This window comes from Triplophysa rosa, unplaced genomic scaffold (genome assembly GCF_024868665.1).
Source record: "Triplophysa rosa unplaced genomic scaffold, Trosa_1v2 scaffold214_ERROPOS343816, whole genome shotgun sequence".
In the NCBI taxonomy this organism is placed as follows: domain Eukaryota; kingdom Metazoa; phylum Chordata; class Actinopteri; order Cypriniformes; family Nemacheilidae; genus Triplophysa; species Triplophysa rosa.
The window spans coordinates 70,409-92,268 of NW_026634230.1; the positions used below are offsets into that span (position 1 = coordinate 70,409).

Below are 21,860 nucleotides of genomic sequence, written 5' to 3' on the forward strand. Positions count from 1 at the left end.
TGAGGAGCACAAGAACTCTATATTCTCACAAAAGTCATATCTGCAAGGCAGGTGTTTGACCTGAAAAGATCTAAGCTTCCTCTCCAATACATAGCACAAAGTTTTATATACAAAGGACGGTCTTAAAAATCCTCAGGGATTTCAATTGGGTAGTAATCTGTGGCCTCAACATGTATGGAAAATGTAGCACTTAGCCAGAGAATGGCAGAACGACAACAACAGAAAAAAGACTGAAGCTGGGTATTAGACATGTCAAAACCCACTAAGGACACAAGAATTGACACAGCAAACACATGTATTTTCTTAAATAATTTAATTGCAAAAGGGTTTTTTAAAAATATTTCTACAAGAATGCATTATTTAATTGTTGTTTGTTTGTCTTTACCATTAAATACATCTCAATGCTTTTTGAAAAAAAAAAAAATCATGAAATGTGTTGCTTCTCTTAATACAAGTACAGCACTCAGAAGACACTTTGCTGATTTTGCGATGTAATGAGAAGTTTTATCTGCTTGAAAAAAACAACGTTTTTGCTTGATTTTATTATTAAATAGTAGCTCAGAAAAAGAAAAAAAAACATCTTAGATATTGTAGAGGGACATGAGAGGAGCGGAAGATAGAGATGATGTTAGGAGACCATTGGCACAAATATATTGAACCAAAATCATGCAAGTTCTGTTCCAAAATTACTTCAGTAAAAAAAAAAGACAGTAGCACCTTACCCAAACACTACCACACACAAACATTCACACATACATATCCGGTTATGAGAGAATACACTGTGAGATGTATTGAATGTGACAAAAGCAGCGGAGTTTACGGCACTGTAAGTTTGTAGCAGTGCAGACAGTAAATTTAAGGAAAGGGGTTACACGAGTATAAAGTCAAACATCCTTAAGATCCTAAACATCCTTATGGATGTTTTCTTTTATAAAATTTTGACCGAAGAAATCACTTTATAAGCTTATATTACAAGGATCTCTTGGAAAAAAAGAGGCACACAGGATCTCTTCGATGATTAAAATGACTAAAAAAAAACTAAAAAACAGGTTAGGCTACTGTGCAGACTATCTTTAGTATGATTCGGCCAACCACATGTTCTTACACAGTTTTTGTTAATTATATTCTTTCCTAACTTTGACACTTTAGTACTTAACTAATGAAACTTCTTGTTTTGCATTTCACATAACTAATCTCAGCAGACCAGAACATAAAACCATTAAAAAAAGTAATCCATCTCTGATAGGTTGGAAACACACTGGCCTCTATGATGAAACAAGACCTGACTATTTTTGATCGGTTTTAATCTACTAGACGCTGTCATTCTAGCATTTATAAATATAATGTATTATACAGTATACAGTATGTGCAAAACGAATAAACTGCATTAACTAGGGTAAGGAAACTGTGTGGAAACTGACAATAACTGCAAGAAATTGACTGTGTCAAGAAGTATAATGTATCCTGCTTGTCAGACAAACTCCAGCGAATCACCATTGTAGCGAAATATCTCATTGGAAAACGCCCTCGGATGTCCTGGACTTCCAAAAACATGAACAAAATGTTTGGTGAGTGGACTTTACAATAGGATATCTCTGAGAATCGGTACAATCTTGCTTTATGATGATGACAGAAAGGCTTACATTTAATATAGCAGAGATTTACTAGGGATCTGCCCCACATTGATTATATGTTCAACACCTATTCATTTCTCTCACAACAATTTCAATGAACTTCCTCTGCAATCGTTATTCCACCGCAGAAACACTGTTTCATGACACCATGCCAAATGTTTTAACAATGTGTCTATTGTTCTTTTATGTCTGTTTTATTTTCAGTTTGTTACAAAGTGTTGCATGAATGCCAACATACTGAATGCAGCGTCAACTTAATTCTAATCTTTTTAATTAAATTGTTTGTTTAAAAGGTGATTTAAATTAAAATCTTTTGACCTTGGGAAATTAAAATAAAATTCAATTTCTATTTTTTATATACTGAATATAAATATATACTATAGCTTTGTCACAATTCATGTTATGCCTTACTTTTCATGTCATATACAGAAATTGTGTGCATAATTCTTACACATACACACACAAACGTACACACATCCACATTCGAACACACAGATGCCAGTGATTTACAGTTTAAACACTGCAAAAATGTATTTTCCCAATCATCTTGTTTTCAAGTACAAAATCTAAACATCCTTAAAAGAGTAAATGTACTTACTCTACAGTGAAACCACTAACTTCTGTCTTCGATTTAAGGTTAAAAAACATGCCAGTGGGGTACGAATGTTTTCATGTATTGTATTTTTGTTTTCAAATATTGTAATGATGTTTTTTAATTTTGCTTTACATAAATCTTGCTATAAGGATGCTTAGATATTTGACTAGAAAAACACTGTAAAATACTAAAGAAGATACAGATTTTTAGCAGTGTAGTTATCAAAGACCCCCGTCCTAACTGCTAAGGAATCCTGATATAATAATTGATGACCTGCTAATGTCAACTCAACATGTAACATAAGCTAAACTGAGTAAAGGAAGAGAAATAAAATGGAAATCATCTAGTGATAAACGCAGCTGAGCATCCTGAGTTCACCAGGTGTATTCCAGGAAGTCCTTTTGTCAGTTTAAACCTAGTGGACAAATGCAACGTCCTCGTATTCCGGTCCTGTGGCATTTGAGATCGTCCTTCCCCTGCCTGTGGCTCTCCCTCTTATCGGTTTGAGGCATGTGCCTTTAAATAAAACATCTTCAATATGAAGATGGTGAATATGCACAAAATCACACACACAATAAAACATCTCCTAGCATTGGAGGGATTTCTGCGCAAACGTGTCCAGTGAACCTATATTCACACTATTCAGTTTATTGTCTTGTGTTTTCAAGTTATGCGTACTAATAGAGGAGTATCTCATCCATCTTCAGCGTTCATTCAGGAGAGTCTGCCCTCAGAGTCCTTTTTAGGGAGAAATGCATTATGGGAGGCTTTGGAGATAGAGTGTGTCCCAGCCAGCCTCACTGAAGAAAAGATCAAACGCACGCACGCATGCAAACGCCACCCCACACCGGAGCCTCGTGAGGCATGCATGGGATGTAGACTTTTCTCTCTGTTCTTAAAAACAAGTACAAAATAATCTTATCTACTCCTGTCGGGTGAAAAAAATGCAGTCGTAACAGGAAAACAGGATAATGGAAAAGAAAGTGTTGTCCGAGGCACTGCAAGCCAGTTTCATCCAATTAGCAGAGATGATCAGGCATCAGGGTTCGTCCGCTAGCTCTCTTTAGAACAGTTCTGCAGCCTGCCGTAACTCAGACCTGGACGGGCAACGTTTGGTTCATTTGAAGTCTCATGTCTTGAATGCTCCCGAGAATCTTCTTTTGGTGGCCGGCTAATGTCACACCTATCCGTAGTAGATCTCTGTAGAAAACAACAACAAAAAAATGATATTACAAAAATACATTCAAAAACAGAGTGGAGCTATGCAATAAACTCCCGTGGGAATGTAGACAGGTGAGCAAATTGTTGCTAGGTTGTTCAAATAGAGCTGCCCCACCCTTTGGTTAAACCCGAGACAAGTTTGTGGTAGAAAGCTAATTCTCAGACAGGAGGTCAAAAGTTGGTCAATTATTTGCTAGTTTTTGCACCTTAGGCAACCAGATGTCAAATTTCACACAGTACGGTTAGAAAGAGCTACTAGTTGAACCACAGAAACGTAATATTTCACCGCACAACAGACAAAAAATTACCACAGGCTTTATGATAAAGAGAAGAAAATCGTGTGTCCTTCATGGCTGAGGAAATCCAATCCATACACAGAGTTTTAGTTTACACCACAACATGCGAGGCTAGAAATCTTGCTATATCTTCTGATAAGCTGAGAAGACCGACTGCTTTTGGAGACCCCCCTATCAGTACGAGCACATGGCAAAAGCTTAGTAATGTCACACGACATAAATGTGTTTTCTCTCTTTTCCCTCTGTTGGCCCCATCAAGCCAACAACGGTGGATAAAATGATAATAAATGGAGCCCATTAGGAGAATTACTAGTCATTAAGAACAGAAGAAAACCACTGACTGGTCTTCCTGTCAAGTTGCCATATTGAAACAAATTACCCCTGCTTCTATCCTTTATTACACTTTAATGGGTATGATGAATTTATAATTTTTTCCCTTATTAGTTTATTTGATCCTAACTGCTCTCTTCACATCTACCTAGACATTTAACAGACTGCCAAATCCTAGATTTCCCTTTTGGACGATGACCTTTGTAAGGTTCTTTGTTCATAACATTTTCTGTGGATAAAATGTTACAGTGAATTAAAAGCGTGAGATGAAGAGAACGACCACGTGCTTAAACCCATCTAATAACTGATGGCATGTAATATTCTGTCCCAGACATGCATGTTGCCTTTCAGCTCCACTCATGGAATGCCACTGTCCTGAGATCTCAAAAACACTATTAAAAAACTTGCACAGGTGTATTAAGGAAGTTTTGGAACTACATTCAACAGGACAGTGGTCTTCCATGACCAAACTGAATGGCCCTGCCCTTGGGACTTATTAAGACTTAATGGGGGATGTACAGTATAGGTGACTTATCTGCAAAGACCCAATAATGAGCTTAAACACATAAAACAAAGAGAACAATTTAGACTAAGGACCGGCCACTCACTCGGAGGTCATCTGGGCTACCAGGTCGAAGGATGCGAAGCCTGCATTGAGGAAGTTGTCACTGTAGCGGCTCATCTTGATGGCGTCCAGCCAGTCACCCACAGTGGTGAACGTAGTGTAGTCAGGCATACAGCGATCTAGAAGTGGCTGGGAGGCCCTACAGAAAAAGAGAGGAGTGGAGATAAAAAGAGAGAGAGAGGGTTAGGTCACGCCAGGCCTCCACCACCGAAACCTCACCCCCAAACCCCCGACCACAACCTCTCGTGTACTGAAGGGCCTGAACGTGCCACTGTGGCTTACTGGCTGGAGACATGCAGAGGCCCATCTGAGAGAACTTCAAAGAAGCTGTGGGTGCTCCTCAGAGTGAGGCTCAGTGGGTGTGGATTAGTTTGACGCAGCAAACACATGGCTTGATATGTATCATGTTTGCTTAAACACAACATCATATATCCAAGTAGAATAAAAAGGTGGATCAACATCACTATTAAACAATAATAGATTTTTCCCCTGACCTGAAACCGAAAAGGAATAATTGGGTGAAAATGAATGTTATTTCAATATCAACAATGATGTTGATTCTGAAACATGTTCTAGTTGCACAACTACATTCAATGTAATGCACAAAAGCATCAATCTTCAAACAATTTGTAGATGGGTTAGACTAAAACCAACAGAGCCCAGATCTGAACTGTCCAAATTTGGGTCTTAATAACCAACGATAAAGTTTGTGCAGTGGGTACACTGAAGCAAAGTTTTGAGCGCAAAGACCCAGCTGCCTGCAAGCGCTCTGCTCTGCTGAACCTCGCTGTCTTTTGAAGGCATTAGATTAATTAACAATTAAAAGCAGAAGAAAGAAGTTAATAAGGACAGAACAGAGCCTCTATTGAGGAGAAGGTCTGTAGATGGATGGGAAGAGTGATTTTTAATAAGCTGCCTTTAGGGCTGAAGGGTTTGTGGTCATTAACCTGGAAGGCAACTTTCCTTAATAGAGCATTGTTAGAGCTGGCCAGGCTCTCATGTCTTAAATTGTAGTGCATCACGGGAAAACCGTACAGGGACACCAAATGACGAGGGTCTATATGCATAACTAAATTACCCTTAATACAAGATTTACAGAAACTGTTATTGTTTCTCTAATGTAAAATGTAGCAAAACCATCCCAGTTTAGTAGGAATGCATCACACAGCAGCAACTGTCAATCTTCTTTCATTGTGCCCGGCAGGGGGGTCACCTCTCCACTGGCCCTTTTAAAATCTTGTTACTTGCTAATTAAAACAATTCCTGCATTTGCATTACATTAACTAATTACTCTTCCTATATCCTCTGATCTTTGATGTAGTGGCTCCCTTAAGTTCCCAACTGTCAATGGCCCTTCCCCAAGATATGCAACCCTAGCTAATGCCCTGAGGTGGGTCAATTTCCCATTAAAACCACATATAACTTTTAACTGTTTCTTACACTTTTAACAATTACTGCCTGTAACACTGAAACAATCATTTCTGTGCAAAAAAAAGATCAATGACCAAATCCGGTTGTTAGTAGTAACAATCCATTTGTTACGTGGACAGTGGCTTATGTGGTCTTTTTAACAGAACAGACTATAGTAAGTGTAGACCAAAGCAAGCATCTCAGGCAAACAGATCGATAGCCTTGTGATTGTGCAATTATCCCAAATGTTTTATTGACTCAAGGTCATCTTAATTTCCATAACTCAATTTTTCTGATCGTATAATATTGTTTGTCAATTGAAAATTATCTAAAATCGATTGGCTCTTAATTCAAATGCCTCTGTGACTTTGGGCTAATTTATTGACTTTGAAACAGTGGAAACCAGACTCTGTGAGTCAACAGAGTATTTATAAAGCTTACTTTTTTTAGTTGAGAAGCTAATGTTAAAAGGCCAACAATTACATTTAGGCCAAATTTCTCCAAAGTGACTTGCAATGCAATCAAAGCTGCAATCCGTAAATTTTATGTGCTTAAAATGGACAAAAGTCAGTTATTAAGCAGGTACATTAACAATCTGTATATATAAGAGTAAAAGCTGTTTTACACCACACATAAAGATAAATACATAAAGTAACCTTTAATTTTACGTTTTCAAACACAGATTTTGATATAGAGGCAATAGTTATGGATTGCATCTTTTTGGTACATTTTATTAGTTCGTGTGTTCCCTAAATACCGAACCAACGACTTTGGCTATGCTGATCTGGAAAAGCAGATTTATTTGAAAATATACCTTAAATCAAGTGTATAGCGTTAGTTCGCATCAGTTCGAGTCAAGCTCGCATAAGCTGATCCTCATCATCCTATAGAAGTATGACGTAATCACAGCTTCCGTTTAAATTTCATTCAGCTAACAGCAACTTATCACTATGCTCAGGAGCAAATTACCCTCCTCCATCCCCAGCTCCACTTCACATTTTCAATTCTGACTCAACTGTTATTCCTTTTCACAGTCTCAATTACTTTACATTATGTGTTACACTTAAATGTCATTAAGAACTAATGACATCTGCTTGTTCTTTTCTGTTTACCCTAAGGGGGGTTATCGCTGTGCTCTCTGCTCTTATTCATGCTGGCTGCATGGATGGGCAGCGAGTTTTTTGCCCAGAACAGAACCATACCGCCAATCTAAAATGTATGCTAATTGTCAATCATTTTTGGCAGTAGTGAACCTGACAGAAATATGCGTGCCATTACCCAGAATGTGTGCTGGTGACCACCTTAAGGCTGGCGGCATTGCGAATAAGTTTGTCCAGGGTGTTGACAATCTGGGAGAACTTGGGTCTCAAGTTTCTTTCTTTAACCCAGCAGTCTAACATGAGTTGGTGCAAGGCAGTGGGGCAGTCCATGGGTGGAGGCAGCCGGTAGTCCTGCTCAACTGCATTTATCACCTATGGAAGGAAAAATGAATTAGTACTCAATAGGGTTTTACAGTGCAAACTGTCTAACAGCTACAGCACAGCACACTCATCACACTACTACAAACACAAAAAAGAAAAGTAAATCCCGATAAACCAGTTGCATAATTGAATAGGGAATTGTTGGGCACCAAGTCGACCATTGTGACCCATCCCTAATGGTTAGGTCACAATAAATAGTAGAGGCAATACAAACTCACATCTTGGTTGCTCATGTCCCAGTATGGACGCTCGCCGTATGACATCACCTCCCACATGACGATGCCATAACTCCACACGTCACTGGCTGAGGTGAACTTCCTGTAAGCAATGGCCTCAGGAGCTGTCCAGCGAATAGGGATCTTTCCTCCCTACAGATGTAAAGTATACAGATTTTTAACCTCAGTTATAGGCCAGTCATTTTAAACTGCTATACATATTAAGACATGAAATGATTGCTAACCAGTGAGCTGGTGTATGTGGGATCAGTGGGATCGTCCTCCAAAAAGCGAGAAAGGCCAAAATCGGACACCTTGCATACCAGGTTACTGTTGACTAGGATGTTACGGGCAGCCAGGTCACGGTGCACGTAGTTCATGTCGGACAGATATTTCATGCCAGCTGCAATGCCTCTCAACATGCCAACTAGCTGGATGACAGTGAACTGGCCGTCATTTAGCTGTTGGAAGAGCGGAGGAATCACCATCTCATTCATAACAAGTCATCCCTCAATACTGTCAGTGTGTTTTTAACGTTCCAGGATGTGACTCATGTATCAGCTGATTCATGTCTGAATGTCACAGCTAGCAGCACTATCTGTTATAGCCACTTAGATGATTTAGGAAGTTTGTTTCAAGTGGATATATAAGAACATCACTTTTTATTAGAAAGCTTATCCTTGTGTTGTATTATTGTGAGGATGAGAAATTAGATTATGCAGTTACATTTTATGAAGTACATCATTCCCTTTAAAAAATTACTTGCAATTCCACAATGTTCTGCTACAGAAACCCAAGCATGAAATATTACTGTAACATTATTATGACTGCTGGAATCTCTCACCCGGAGAAAAGAATCCAGCGCTCCATTCTCCATGAACTCGGTGACAATCATGACAGGCCGGCTTTTGGTAACCACCCCTTCTAAGCGGATAATATTGGGATGGTCAAATTGGCCCATGATGCTAGCCTCACTCAGAAAGTCTCTCCTCTGGCGCTCAGTGTACCCTGCCTTCAGAGTCTTGATGGCAACGATGATCTCACGACGTCCAGGGAGCTTGAGACGTCCGCGGCATACTTCTCCAAACTCTCCTACATGAGCAGTGGACAGACGAGAAAGAGGAAGAAAGGGTGGAGTGGAGAGAGGAAAGAGTGGAGGAGCGTGGAAGAGAAAGGGGAGAGGGAGAATTACTGGTTAAAATCAAGGAGCGGGGGGAAGCAGGGGGAGACAGCAAGAGAAGCCAGGGCTAAAGGTGGTGCTATTGGAGTGTATCCAGGGGGCGGGGGCAGGGGCAGGGGTGTCAAAAATGCTTTAGTGGCAAAAGCTCTTGGAAAGTTGCTGGGGGTTGTGGTACAAAAAAGGACATGGAAGAAGTAAGGCAAGAAAGGAAGGAGCAAAGGGCAGGGAGAGGGAATCTTAGCGTCTGGAGGGAGAAAGGATGGTAGGGGTGAAATTAGGTGGAGACAGAAGCTTGGGGGGGTTGGCCGGCTTGTGTCTGTGCTCTAGACAGATGTATCAGAGAGTGAACAGAAGACATAGGTGTAAGAGGGGTTGGGGAAGGACATGGTAGGGGTTTGTCACTTTAGCTGAAGCTAGGAAGCAATGGGTTCAGGTAGCAGTGCTAGATGTTAAAAGCCTTATTTGTTGTTTCTGGCTTCAATTTTGGCTGCTTTTGCTTTCAAAAATGCTTAGTATTCACTACATTCCTCTACTCTATAGCTAATATTACAATCAAGATAAAAAAAGGGAAGTGGTCTCAAGGGCAGGAAGGAGAACCATGGATGGAGAGGTTAAAAGGTCATCAGGTCAGGAGGACCATTAGTGTTCTGGCAGGTTTCCATCAGGTTTGGTGAGTTAACAGAGGGCAGTAGCAGGAACGGCAGCTCTATAGTTAGCTCTGAAGATAACCTCAGAAGCTACATCTTGTAAGTAAAGCCGTTAGAGACATAAGTAAAGTGCAAAGGTTGGGTTTTTGAGCGGGTTGAGGTGTTTGAAGTACCGCTTGGAGTGAAGTCCTCTAAAGGTATGGCCTGGGTGTGCCTAGCTGTCTTCCCCCTGTTGCTCAGGAGCTTGTGTTGTTGGTTACCTGCACCAATGACCTCCTCGATTTTCACACAGGAAACGTCAATCTCTTTGGCAAACTCGCGGATGGCCTCATTAGGGTCCTCATAGGTGAAAGGGTCAATGTAGACCTTCATTCCCGGAGTGACTATAGGGGATTCAATAGTTTGAATAGCCGTATGAATCACACTGCCACAATATATAATATAGAAATCACAGAAAGTCAGAACAGACCATGTAAAATATCTAGAGACTTACTGTATTGTTGCAGTTTTTCTGTGTATTCTGATTCGGAGCCATTGCGTTGCTTCCTGTGAACCAAAGAACATAAATTCAGTTATGATTTCTTCACAAACTGTTGCAAAATAAGCATTTTGATTGGACCTGTATTTCTTGGCAGCCAGCCCCTTTAGGGACATAAATTGAGGTCAATTAAAGAAGGGGGATGATATGAAAATTAAGAGAACAACATATTTAGCCTCAAGAGATGTGTCACTTCAGTTGACTAAGGCCTAAAATACAGTAGCAGTCTAAGCCCTCCTGTTCTTGTTTAATATGTTAAGGAATCGCTAATTCATCCTAGTCTTTTAATTTCTTCTTCCACACATTTTCCACTATCTGTCTATTGAATGCAATTCAATTGCAACAAACCCAACCCCCCTCCTTGTACATGTTAATGTGGTTCCTTTGTTGTCTAACTAGTAACCAGGCCAATAATACCCGCTGGTGATTTGTATCTCATTTCCAATTCAAATGTGGTTCCGGAATATGCCAAGGCCTAATTTTTTTTTAATCTCAGGCAAAATAAAATGCCGAGACACACTGTGCTGATTAGAAGTAAAGAGGGTGGAAATTGAGAATTTCTGCATGATAAGGGTTTAAATAAACAGCTGCCTTCCTCTGAACTGTGGCAATGGAAGGTGGCCACGAGATGGAGAATGCCAGTGCCAATGATCAGGAAGAGATATACTGCAGATATGTAATATAAAGCACGTGGACATCTGAGACTAATGGCTACAGTTTCCAAATTCATCCAAAACTGCAAATATTAATGAATATTAATAAACCTAATATATATTAAATATAAATGTTTAACTCCTTACCTGAGGCAAACTATTGCAATGACAACAACAACGATGATAAAAACCAGGCCAGCCGTCAGAGAGCCCACAATAAGCGGCAACTGTTCCTGTAGCGTCTTGTCTGAATCAGCTATGTGCATGTAAAGAAGCCCATAGACAAAATATTTAAATATGCCAAATGTTTAGTTTAGGGGTACAGTATTGGTCAAATCTGTTTATAACATTTCTCCTTGTGTGAAATATTTCTATAATAAAAAAACGTTTATTTGATTTGCATTGATGATTGATGTGCTTATAATTCTGCACACATGGTTTTACATTTTATCCTAAATTTAAGTCTGTGCCTAATGATGGCAGGTTTCACGTGAACACACAGGGTTGTTGAATGAACACCAATGTGGCAAATGAAAAAAAACTTTAGAAACATTTATTGGAATATATGGTTTACACACCTTGGTGGTTGGTGCTGAAGTCGGAGGGGCTACTGTATCGGCCATACCCTGCCACAGTTCGGGCCCGAACCTGCACCACATACGTCGTACCGGGCTTCAAACCCTCAATACGTGCCGAGCTGCGCTGGGCAGTCATCGTGTGGGCAATAGCTTCTCCCTGGTCCTGCGGGAACAGTGATAAAACAAGCCATATAAGACCAGCCAGTACCCAAAAGCGTCTGGCAGCTCTGGTTTAATCTGTCAGTACAACACATCAAACACGCTGCAGATATGCACAGCCCTTTCTTCTCCTCTATGCAAATCCTCCTGCCTCCATCCCTGCCAAGCACCGACTGCATCGCGGTATCAGCGCTCAAAGGAGGGAGTTGAATTGAAGAAGGATCATGGGAGGAGAGTGTTAGGGTACGAGAGAGAGAGAGAGAGGAAGGGTTGATGCTGGTGTCAGGATGAACGATTATGTATAGAGCAAAGGATGACAGTAGTGGAATTGTGATGAAATGCCCTTCGCTTCATTGACTTGCATTGGCTCTTACCTTCTCATGGTATTTAATCTCGTAATCCAAGATGATGCCATTTGGTTTTTCAGGAGGGAGCCAGGAGAGACTCATCGTGTTGGCTGAGGCCCCCATCAGGAGGACAGTAGGAATTGAAGAGGGAGCTATGTGGGGAAAATGGGAGAAATCCTATTTAAATGAAAGCTGAAATTCCTTCAGATTGTGATCAGATTCAGGATTACCAAAGAGCTGCTTTGGAGTGTAAGTATCAGACAGAGCCGGTTGTCCGTCTTGGGCCTTTTCAGGGCCCCTGCCTCTATACTACAGAATAGTCCTTTAAGTATCATGTGAACGGTGCCATGACAGACAAACCGGAAGGCTTAGGCCACATCCACACGAAGCCAGAGCTTTCCCTATCCAATCTTTTTTTTCCTTTTCATGGCGTCGTCTCAAGAAATATCTGCGTACACACAAAACCGCTATACCGTCTCGAAACGATGTAGTATACACGCCAAATCAGTATGTGGTGCTGTAATTCTGCCACAGAGATGCACTAAAAATGGAGAGGCAGATTTGGAGCATGCGCATCAACTTTGCGCGCTGGGGTGATGAGATCATAGTTTTAGAAAATATACGGATCAGCTGTACACACGAAAACGTAAGGGTGCCATTTTCAATTTTATTTTTTGGTATAAAGAAGTAGCGGCTTCAGGCTCCCAAAATGCCGGATCCGTGTGGATGAAACGCCGATACGATACAAAATCTTTACGTATACAGCTAAAAGCGTTTCCGTGTGGATGGCCTCTTAGTATCTAGCAGATCCAGTCCTCTCCACTTACTATACAACATAAACGCTCATGCCAACATGTTAAGTAATGCACACACCACTCTCCACAGTTTGTTTTGGTATTCTGTTTATATATGTCTTCCACATATGAGTGAATCTAACAAATCTTTTTTTACTTAGAGTATTAGCTTACTTAAATTCAATAAGAACAATTTTTTAGCAGAAATTTGACCTGAACTTGTTTCTTGTGTGTGCTTCTGTAGCACCTCATCTATCTTAACACCTAGCTTTACATAATCTGCACAGTCCTCATTTGTCCCCACGACTGATGTTGGCATCTCGGGTTTCTGATTTTATCAAGTCCTGTTCGCACACTACAGTAGCTCTCATTGCTTACTTTTCTGCCTCTGTCTCTCTTCCTCACTTGTTAAAAGCGTTTTAATCCCCATGTCTGGTTCTTTGATCCTTTGCTCGTGGTTCTTTATTATTCTATCTTCTTTTTGTCAGTCCTCCTCAGAAGCACCCTCTCTCCCCATCCCACCATCAACCTCCTAACCCAGGCTTTGCTCAGAAAATGAACACCCTGAAGACAATGCTCCCTGGGCAGCCCGCCTGCCTACTCTCACCCCGGGATTAAGGGGCCTCATCCTGCAGAGACAGTGGAAGTAACCATGACGCCCCTTGAGCTGGTCGCCCATATTTATTTTTTGTCTTAAATGGTAGATGAATATTTAGGCACAGCCCTGGGAGAATGTGTTGATAATCTGATCACAGACCCTCCTGAGTTCAGAAACCACAGGGATGGGATGCTATGTGGGTGAACGTGTCACCCCAAGGTTGACCCAGGCGAAATATCAGCTCAGGTTATATTACAATGCCCGTGGACAATCGCTGATAGCAAACATGCTTGTAGCTGGGTTCTAACATAGACTGCTAGCTAAAGAGAGGATTAAATGTATGCATAGCTAAGGGTGTGTGACCCTGAGAAGTCCAGTGTCCAATTCAAACCTAGCTAACACAATAAGAGGCTGTAGCCATGAAAGTTAATGCATCTCCACATCTCGCTATCCCAACACACTTTAGCATATCTTAGCTATTGAGCATTGTAGCATTGGCTCTCACTAAATCCTTGGTGTTTCGAGTCTGACGTCATCACGCAACAGTGCGCAACAGTGTTTTTTAGGCGATTTTAACAATCAAATGTAGTTTAGATGGTTAGAGTAAGGTTAGGGTTAGGGTGTGGGTTAGGGTAAAGGTTTTGTAAGACTTGAAACACCAAGGATTTAGTCAAAACCAATAAGCCACGCCCACGGATCTGATGACGTCAGACTCGAAACACCAAGGATTTAGTGAGAGCCTTGTAGCATTGCTCTCTAGTGTTGATGCGTTCTGTGGGCTGAGCTCTTTGGGTAGAGTGACGTGGGTTGGAAGTGTCCTCTTTGAACCCATTATGTTTGCTATTTCGAGCCAGAGAGGATGTAAAGAAAGAGTCTTTCAATATCCTTTTTTGAAAGCACATATGGAAGAGAAAATGTATAAAATGCTTCTGGAAAATCCATCTTAAACTGCTATCTTTTCTTTCCAACATGTAGTTGGTTAGCTAATTGACCATTCAACAAACAAGTTGCTATCTGGTCAAACCGGCTCAAGTTGCCCTTATGCACAAATATATATTTTTTGAAAATAAGCTTTCCGATTTATTACATGTCAATATATTATATAATTTTGATACATATTTGAAAATATTTAGGGAATAGTACATGGTTTATATATTACAACATTACAATATATTTCCATATATTTTTGTTTCGTAAGAGTGGTTTTTGGACAATGACAACCAATCAACCAAACCATGATTAACTTGGACCATTTGGAAACCAGGTACCACGTTTCAAAAGTACCATCTTAAACTGGATTTCCCAGCAAGTAAACCCATTATACTTACCAGCCTGGTTGGTGGTGATGTTAACAGATGCAAACTGGGGTGTGTACGGACTCTTGTTGGAGACTCCGTTGACAGCCTGAATCTCAAAGCTGTACTGGGTATGAGCCTGAAGGTTTCTGACGGTCACATGTCTCTCAGTCAGCCCAAGGTGCCGGGGAGCGATGTCCACATTGTCATCACACCGAGTGCAGGTCCCATACTCGGGCAGACACTTCTTACAGATAACATTGTAAAGAAGGTCATCTCTGCCACCTTGGTCACGCGGCTCGCTCCACTCAAGCACCAGCGATGTTTCGTTCACACTGGAGATGACGTTGCGTGGACCTGAGGGGACAGCTGCAAAAAAATGCACTGCTTATTTTAAGATCAAAACAAGCAAGATATACCAGTGCTGTTCACATGGGAAATGCATTTTTTGGTATGACAGAAAAAAGAGTGATATACAGCTGAAAAAAATAAATGTTTGCAAACTAATCCTAGAGTTTTGTCAAAAATGATGTCATGGAGAGTGAAGAGGAGGGTTTGAGTATAAAGTCACTCACTAGTGCATCCTGACTCAGGTGAGTCATTATCTGCTCGATAATAGCCGTTCCGGCAGGAACAAATGCTTGCGGCTCCAGAACTTGTCCGACTGTTGGGTGGACATGGCGAGCAGAATCCCTCACCTTGCTTGGACTTAAAAGTGCCTGGACTGCAAGCTGACAAGAAAAGAACAATTACATTTTTTTTTTAACTATCACAGATAAACACAACGGTAGCTTGAGAACTGTAAAATGATGACATTGTTTAGGTATCATGTATTTATTTAAAGCTTCAAATTTGCCATGTGTAAATTTGCAATGTTTTGTTACAATGCTGTCAGTAGAAATTAAGGGACTGTAAAAATGTGATCCTTAATTCAACCCTCTTGCCTGCTGTACATGGGCTAATACTTTCCATCTTGATTCCTACAATCTTGGCATTGTGAAGTATGAAGGCACACAGGTTCTTGCTTACGTATTTGTTTGGTAATGTTAATTTGCTGTTGCTTTCCCCTGGGGAAATAACCCCCTCATGACTAGACGAGTTCCAACAACATACTCAGGCCCATAAACCCCACATGCGTATGCTAACTGTCAACTTCAATTACAAACACATGGCTGTTAGTTCCAAACTCCAGCACTCTTTAAAATAAACTCCTTCAATCGATACTCACTCACGGCAAATGTCGATGCTGTACCACAGGAAATGTTTCTCCAAGCCAAACAAAGCATATCGAAGGGTACAAGGGAAAGTGTGATCGGTTATCTTAGAAATACAAAGATTAGCGTGTCATTCACAGGTCTTTGGCCTTTGTGGAGATCGGCCACCATTTACAGACTTGTGTACACATTATACCGCACCTCTGATAAACGTGGAGGGTTCACAATGGCATTGTGGTCTTTCTGCTCTGAATGTCAAACTCTCTTGTTAAGTGATAAAAGAGCCAATTTTATATTTATTATAAACTGGCATGTTGTGTGACGCAAGTTTCCAGCCATTTTATCAGTAGCCTCTGTGGGATGGCAAATAAAACCTGTTGTGTTTTTAAGGAGTCGGTTTGAACATCTGGTTTCATAACTGATTGCATGCAAAGCAGAACAAACCACCATGATGTTCCTGAGGTCACTTTCCAAGTTCTCGTTCTCAGAATGTGTAATATTGACACAAGGCTCCATTAGTGCGGGGAAACTGTGTTAACTTAGTTAACCAGGAGCTTGTTTGTTCAACCATTAATAAAAGGCGTCCAGAGGAGTAGCAGCTAGTGAGGAAGGAACTTCGTAAATGAATCATGCAGAGATAAAGATAAAGCCTCACAAATAAGTTTATCACACGTAACACGTCGCTTTGGAGATTAATGAGTCTCTGTGTTTTTCCTCGTATTTCAAATGTATGTAAATCAACTAAATCTTTGAGAGACAAATGAGACCATCTAGCTTGTAGTCTGCATGAAAAACGGCTCAAAATTCCCCCTTCAAAAAAAGTCGTGCCAATTTCTGAAGGGTTGAAAGTGCTGATTAATCGCTTCTGAGAAGGTAAGAAGTCAGCCCATCCTCACCTTCCTCCAGCAGCACTCCTGACAGAGCAGAGAGGTTAAAAAAACCAAAAGAAATGCAAATCTTTGTGCACTTTCTCTAGCACACTCTATTGCTCACACTCTATTGCCCAAACCTTCCCAGCTGCCTCCCTCATTGAGAGCATAACATAGAGCTTAAGGGAGTGATTAAAATTTCTGTGCAAATTGGAAGTCAGAAGCAAGAACTGGGAAATATGGAGCACTTTCCGATTAATATTCATGTGAATGTCCTAACTGTACTCTGGCAGGGTATTAATGAGACCAGTGGCCTTCAGATGAAGGCGAGAGAGGGAGGGAGAGAGAGAGAGAGAGAGCGAGAGAGAGACAGCAAGAGATGACAGAGATTTATCCCTCCTTTAGTTTCCGGTTGGCTTGATTAGAGAACGTTTTATCAGGACTCAGCCACCAGGGCTTTCACCTTGAGCCGCCACAAGCAAACAAATGGGTTTTTAACTGTACATCAGGCAGCACATTTCTAAGGCTCGCCCACTTTTCCCCACGAGTTGCATATGCTTAATATGTAATTGGCAGTGTTAGGAAAACATTTCATTATTTTGACAACTAGATATTTACATTTCTTAAGCAAACTGTAAATGGCGCTTGCCCTAGCAAAACTCGTTGCCACAATGCTGGGGTGTTGTTGTGGGTGGTTGCCATAGCAGTGCTGTTCGGTTGCTAAGTTCTGAGTTTTTTTTTTTTTTAGCTTTCTGTTATGTGGTTCCTAGGATGTTCTTAGTGGTTGCTTACTGGCTGAAGACAAAAGAGCACATCTGTATCAAAAATGGTGCTCATAAGTTACTCATTTAATACTTAGGTTTAGGGCTTTGTTCAAAAGCAAAGGTAATATCAATGTTTCCCTCAAGACCTGCCATTCATAATCATTCATTTTGTTTGCCACTTAATTTAGTTCTTTACCCCAGAGGTTTACTCTTCAGTCTTTGTAGTTCTTATAATGTGTTGGAACCAACTGTCTCTTTCTGCCCTTTAACTTCTGATGCCTTATCTGTTAGGGTTACTTTTCTCTCCATTTCACACTCTTCATTAATGTTTCACTGCAGCTCTTGCCCTTGGTCCGAAAATCGATTCCTGGTCTCCTCTCACTCACGGCTCTCCATTTGACCCTTGACCTCTCGCTGTCCGCTCTGCTCACTTTCACCGTGGCTATGTTACACGCAAGCTTAATTCCCCTCAGCCTGAACCTGATATGTTTTTCATTAAGACCCCTCCTTTTCTCTCAGCAAAATGTTTCACTCTGATAGACATACGGACTGTTTTACTTATTCATTGGCTTGCTCTGCTTAAATCAAGGTCGAATATCCAAATGTGGAGTTAGGCCAAACAACCTCCATAAAAATAGGATGATTTGTCCATGTGGCTTAATGTGATACTGGGACAACACTGCACAGTGAGAAATAAACACATATGTAACCCTGGATCACAAAACCAGTCTCAAGTAGCACAGAAACATTTTTTAGTAAAAGCCAAAAATACATTGTATGGGTCAAAATTATCTATTTTTCTTTTATGCCAACAATTATTAGGATTTTAAGTAAAGATCATGTTCCATGAAGATATTTAGCAAATTTCCTACCATAAATATATAAAAACTTTATTTTTGTGAGTGGATGGCCTGCTACAGTGCCTCCGATTAACAACTTCGAAGGCGATTTTCTCAATATTTTTGCACCCTCAGATTCTAGAGTTTTAAACTGTCGTATCTCCACCTGATATTGTCCTATCCTAACAACCCATACATCAATAGAAAGCTTAATTATTCAGCTTTCAGGTGATGTAAAAATCTCAATTTTGAAAAATTGACCGATAAGACTGGTTTTGTTGTCCAGGGTCACATATATCAGCACTCACCTTGACACTGTGAATCCTTAACTGCAGGTTCGAAACCAGCCATACATGTGCAGGCACCTACAGGAACCATCCATTCTCCATCTCCATTGCAGTAGAGTTTGAGAGGGACGGACACTTCCACAGCGTTATGCACGCAAGTGCCGGGGGCGATGACTAGCGAGGTGGCTTCAGCCCCTGTTGCTGTCTCGGGGAAGACTGCAAAATTAGCAATTGTTGTGGAACACTTTTTGTAGAACACGCGGACAGAGATTAAAGACATGCAAGCACCCAAGTCTTGGAAGGCCAGGTAGAAGCCAGCCTTGGAAAGTGGACCAAAGCTGCGAATCTTAGTATTGACCCGGCCGGATTCCAACATAGAAAAGCTCTCATCAGGAGCAATTGTGTCCACCTTAACGTAAGGGTTCTCCATCCAAAACGGACTGGTGGAGGTGGCCGAATCTGAGTCAGACTCGTAGTAAAACAGATTGAATGTCTCTTTACAGGATCCTGGAATGTTGGGAATACTGTTGCAGTCTCGTACAGTGAATTTCATCTCCACATACACACGGAGAACGTCCTTGCGAGGAATGAAGTCACTGCGAAGCCAGTTGTTCTGGTTGAGCTCACGAATGTTGCACACTTGGTATGTTCGAATGGGGTTCATGGCATCGTCGTAACCACTTACTTCCTCCCACTGTGAAAAAGGTAAAAGAGATAAACAGAAAAGAGATAACGCTTTAAGTCATAGATATACAACATATGAGGTCACCTTGTGACTTAATGTCTACAGAAGAGGTAGCATTTATAATATGCTGCAATAACAAGTTTTTTATCTATAGAGTAGCCTAAAGTACAATACGTTTTATTGCCAGTCGTATACATGAAACCATTCTCATTTTGATGTTATCTACAGCTTTAGAAGTTAACTTCTGAAGTGTTATACTGCACAGAGGTATGGCAGGGAATAAATCACTCTTTCGTAGCTACAGTTCCACACACTACAGGAACAGAGCTCAAGAAACAATATAACAGAGGGAACACGCCGAGAAAGAGTGAATGGGGTGGTTGAAATAGAGGGGAAATTAAAGTTTGGGGCTTTTTGGTTTGTGCCTTTTCAATTACACACATGCGTAGCGCCATTAAGCGGAGAGTAGCACATTGGTCTTTCATCTGCGTTCACCAGTTCAATGAGGAAAGCCGCCTGGCAAATTTATCAAAATTACCGTGGAGTGTCAGAACTCCATCGAACAAAACAACGAGTGGATGTTTACCTCCTACCTCGAGTGTCGTGTGCTCTCTGCATCACTTCACAATCAATTACCGTTCAATTACAACATCATGATTACATTGTATTCATGTGGAGCAATACGCTAAATACAATCCACTTACTAAACGGTTTCCACTTTATATACCGGATTTAAGAAAAACAAATATTATTATACATTAATACAATGTATATAAAAATGTATATCACAATCTCTATTTCTTTTTTCCATAAATGGTTTATTGCCATTGTGGTTTTAAAAATGCATTATTTAGTTGCACACTATCCTCGTGTCCTTAAAATAAGAGTCTTTCACACTGACAGTGATTCAGTTGCTGATATCATGAAAAATGAGCGGTGGCAACCATTGCAGATGCAAAGAGGTAGAATGAAATTGAACTTCATGCAAATAAACACTAATGCAATGTGGCTACCAATGGCAATGTAGGCAGTGGAACTAACATAGCCAATCATCTCTCTGTCAGTTTGAACACAGTTTTAAACAGCTTAGGCCTGCTTAAACAAACAGCAGAGTCAATGATAAATCAACAAAAAAGAGGCCAAAAACAAAACTAGCAAAGCATCTAGAGATTTGTTGATCAGACCATAACCGACTGTGTTTCGAGTTGAAGGCTTTAATTAACACAGCAAAATGGATGTGGTGCGGACAGGCCATTCATCCCTACAGGGCCCCAGGGGCCTGAGGCAGACAGAGCTTCCAGAAATCTCTGCTTTATCACAGTCTCTCCACACAGAGGTGCAGGGATCAATAACCTGCACCAGGTCAATGGCACACGAGAAAGAATGAGGTGTAAATGGGCATTTACTTCCATGGAATAAATTGCTGAAAAGGGGAAGCAGGGAGCTGAGGAAGCACACATTGGGCCAGCGTTGACTGAGTCTGGGGATTACAGAGCACCAATACCTGACAGCAAACTTTCCTCTTTCCATGATTAATGAATTAAATAGGATGCAGGAAAGAAGTTCAGTTCCCATTCACCATTCATCAATTTTACTTGATGAATAGTTAAACACACTCTGTTTTTTCCCCTTCCGTCAGAGAGAGCTAATGAATTTACTTTTAGATGGAGATGCTGTATGACTTTAAATGTGAATTATATAAATATATATATAGTGCATTAGTGCTCTCTGTCTTGGTTTGTTGATGTTTGAGTAATCAGCCGTTCAGTGCGTTTAAGCAATAGCGGGTCAGCATGTTTATTTTTCCTTTACAGTCTTAATGCAGACACTTTTTATCTGTGTTTATGGCTACCGTTATAGTTGCCTGACTGATGACTAATAGAGACAGATTAAATAGGAAAGAAAAAAGAAACGCTGAACCAGGCTGGGATTTATTCCAACTTTTGCCCCCACTTTTATTATTATCTGGGCGCAGTTCCCATTGCAGTTTTCTAGGCGCGACATACCATACAATTTTGTGTAACACGTACAGACGAGAGATATGGAGGATGTAGCTGTGCCAACTAAATCAGTAGGTGACTTTTGCAAAACCTGTCAAGAATATGACTGGGTCATAATTAACCCCAAAATAAAGAAAACAATTTTACAAAAATAAGAATAAATATGTCTTGAAACAATACAATACTATACATCTGCATATATATTTTTTTCATTTACCTATTTTCATATATTTTAGCAAACATAAATTGTCAGGTACGTGCTTTATGTAAAAAATCATAACATTCCTAAAATTACTGTATTTTCATTTTCTTTATGCAATGTATTACTTTGTTCTTATAATTTGGGTTGAAATGTAACCTGGGTGTTTTGTAAGATTTAGGGGTAGGGGAATGTTTCTTTTCGAGACTGCAAATAAAGCTGCCAGTGAGATGTAAGGAAATGCATCACTGGTGCCACATTTTCCTGTCTGTCCTAAAGTATAGCGGGGCGAAGTGGGTGAAACATATAGCCGCGTGCATGACGGGGTGCAGAAGGGAAAAGGCTGGGCTGAATGGAGGCATCTGTTGGGGTGTAAAGTGGGCTGTGCTGTGACCCATTGTGTTAGT

At 40.6% G+C, this 21,860-nt stretch overlaps 1 protein-coding gene across 6 annotated transcripts in view; it reads right to left on the bottom strand.

Annotated features, from left to right (window-relative positions):
- Positions 1–304: 304 nt before the first annotated feature.
- LOC130550008 (ephrin type-B receptor 3-like) overlaps positions 305–21,860 on the bottom strand; it is a 47,576-nt gene continuing 26,020 nt past the window's right edge. Inside the window, exons 3-16 of one of the 6 annotated variants that reach the window (XM_057327339.1) lie at positions 18,591–19,263; positions 15,172–15,327; positions 14,630–14,965; positions 11,937–12,061; positions 11,404–11,566; positions 10,973–11,081; positions 10,128–10,180; positions 9,808–10,017; positions 8,652–8,899; positions 8,053–8,268; positions 7,811–7,960; positions 7,390–7,583; positions 4,685–4,840; positions 305–3,429 (exon numbers count right to left, since the gene is read on the bottom strand). In XM_057327339.1, the coding sequence (XP_057183322.1) occupies positions 3,321–3,429; positions 4,685–4,840; positions 7,390–7,583; positions 7,811–7,960; positions 8,053–8,268; positions 8,652–8,899; positions 9,808–10,017; positions 10,128–10,180; positions 10,973–11,081; positions 11,404–11,566; positions 11,937–12,061; positions 14,630–14,965; positions 15,172–15,327; positions 18,591–19,263 (2,898 nt within the window). In that variant the 3' untranslated portion in view covers positions 305–3,320. Of the gene's footprint in view, positions 3,430–4,684; positions 4,841–7,389; positions 7,584–7,810; positions 7,961–8,052; positions 8,269–8,651; positions 8,900–9,807; positions 10,030–10,127; positions 10,181–10,972; positions 11,082–11,403; positions 11,567–11,936; positions 12,062–14,629; positions 14,966–15,171; positions 15,328–18,590; positions 19,264–21,860 lie in introns of all 6 variants that reach the window. The other 5 variants (XM_057327342.1, XM_057327341.1, XM_057327338.1 and 2 more) reach the window with 5 other exon arrangements.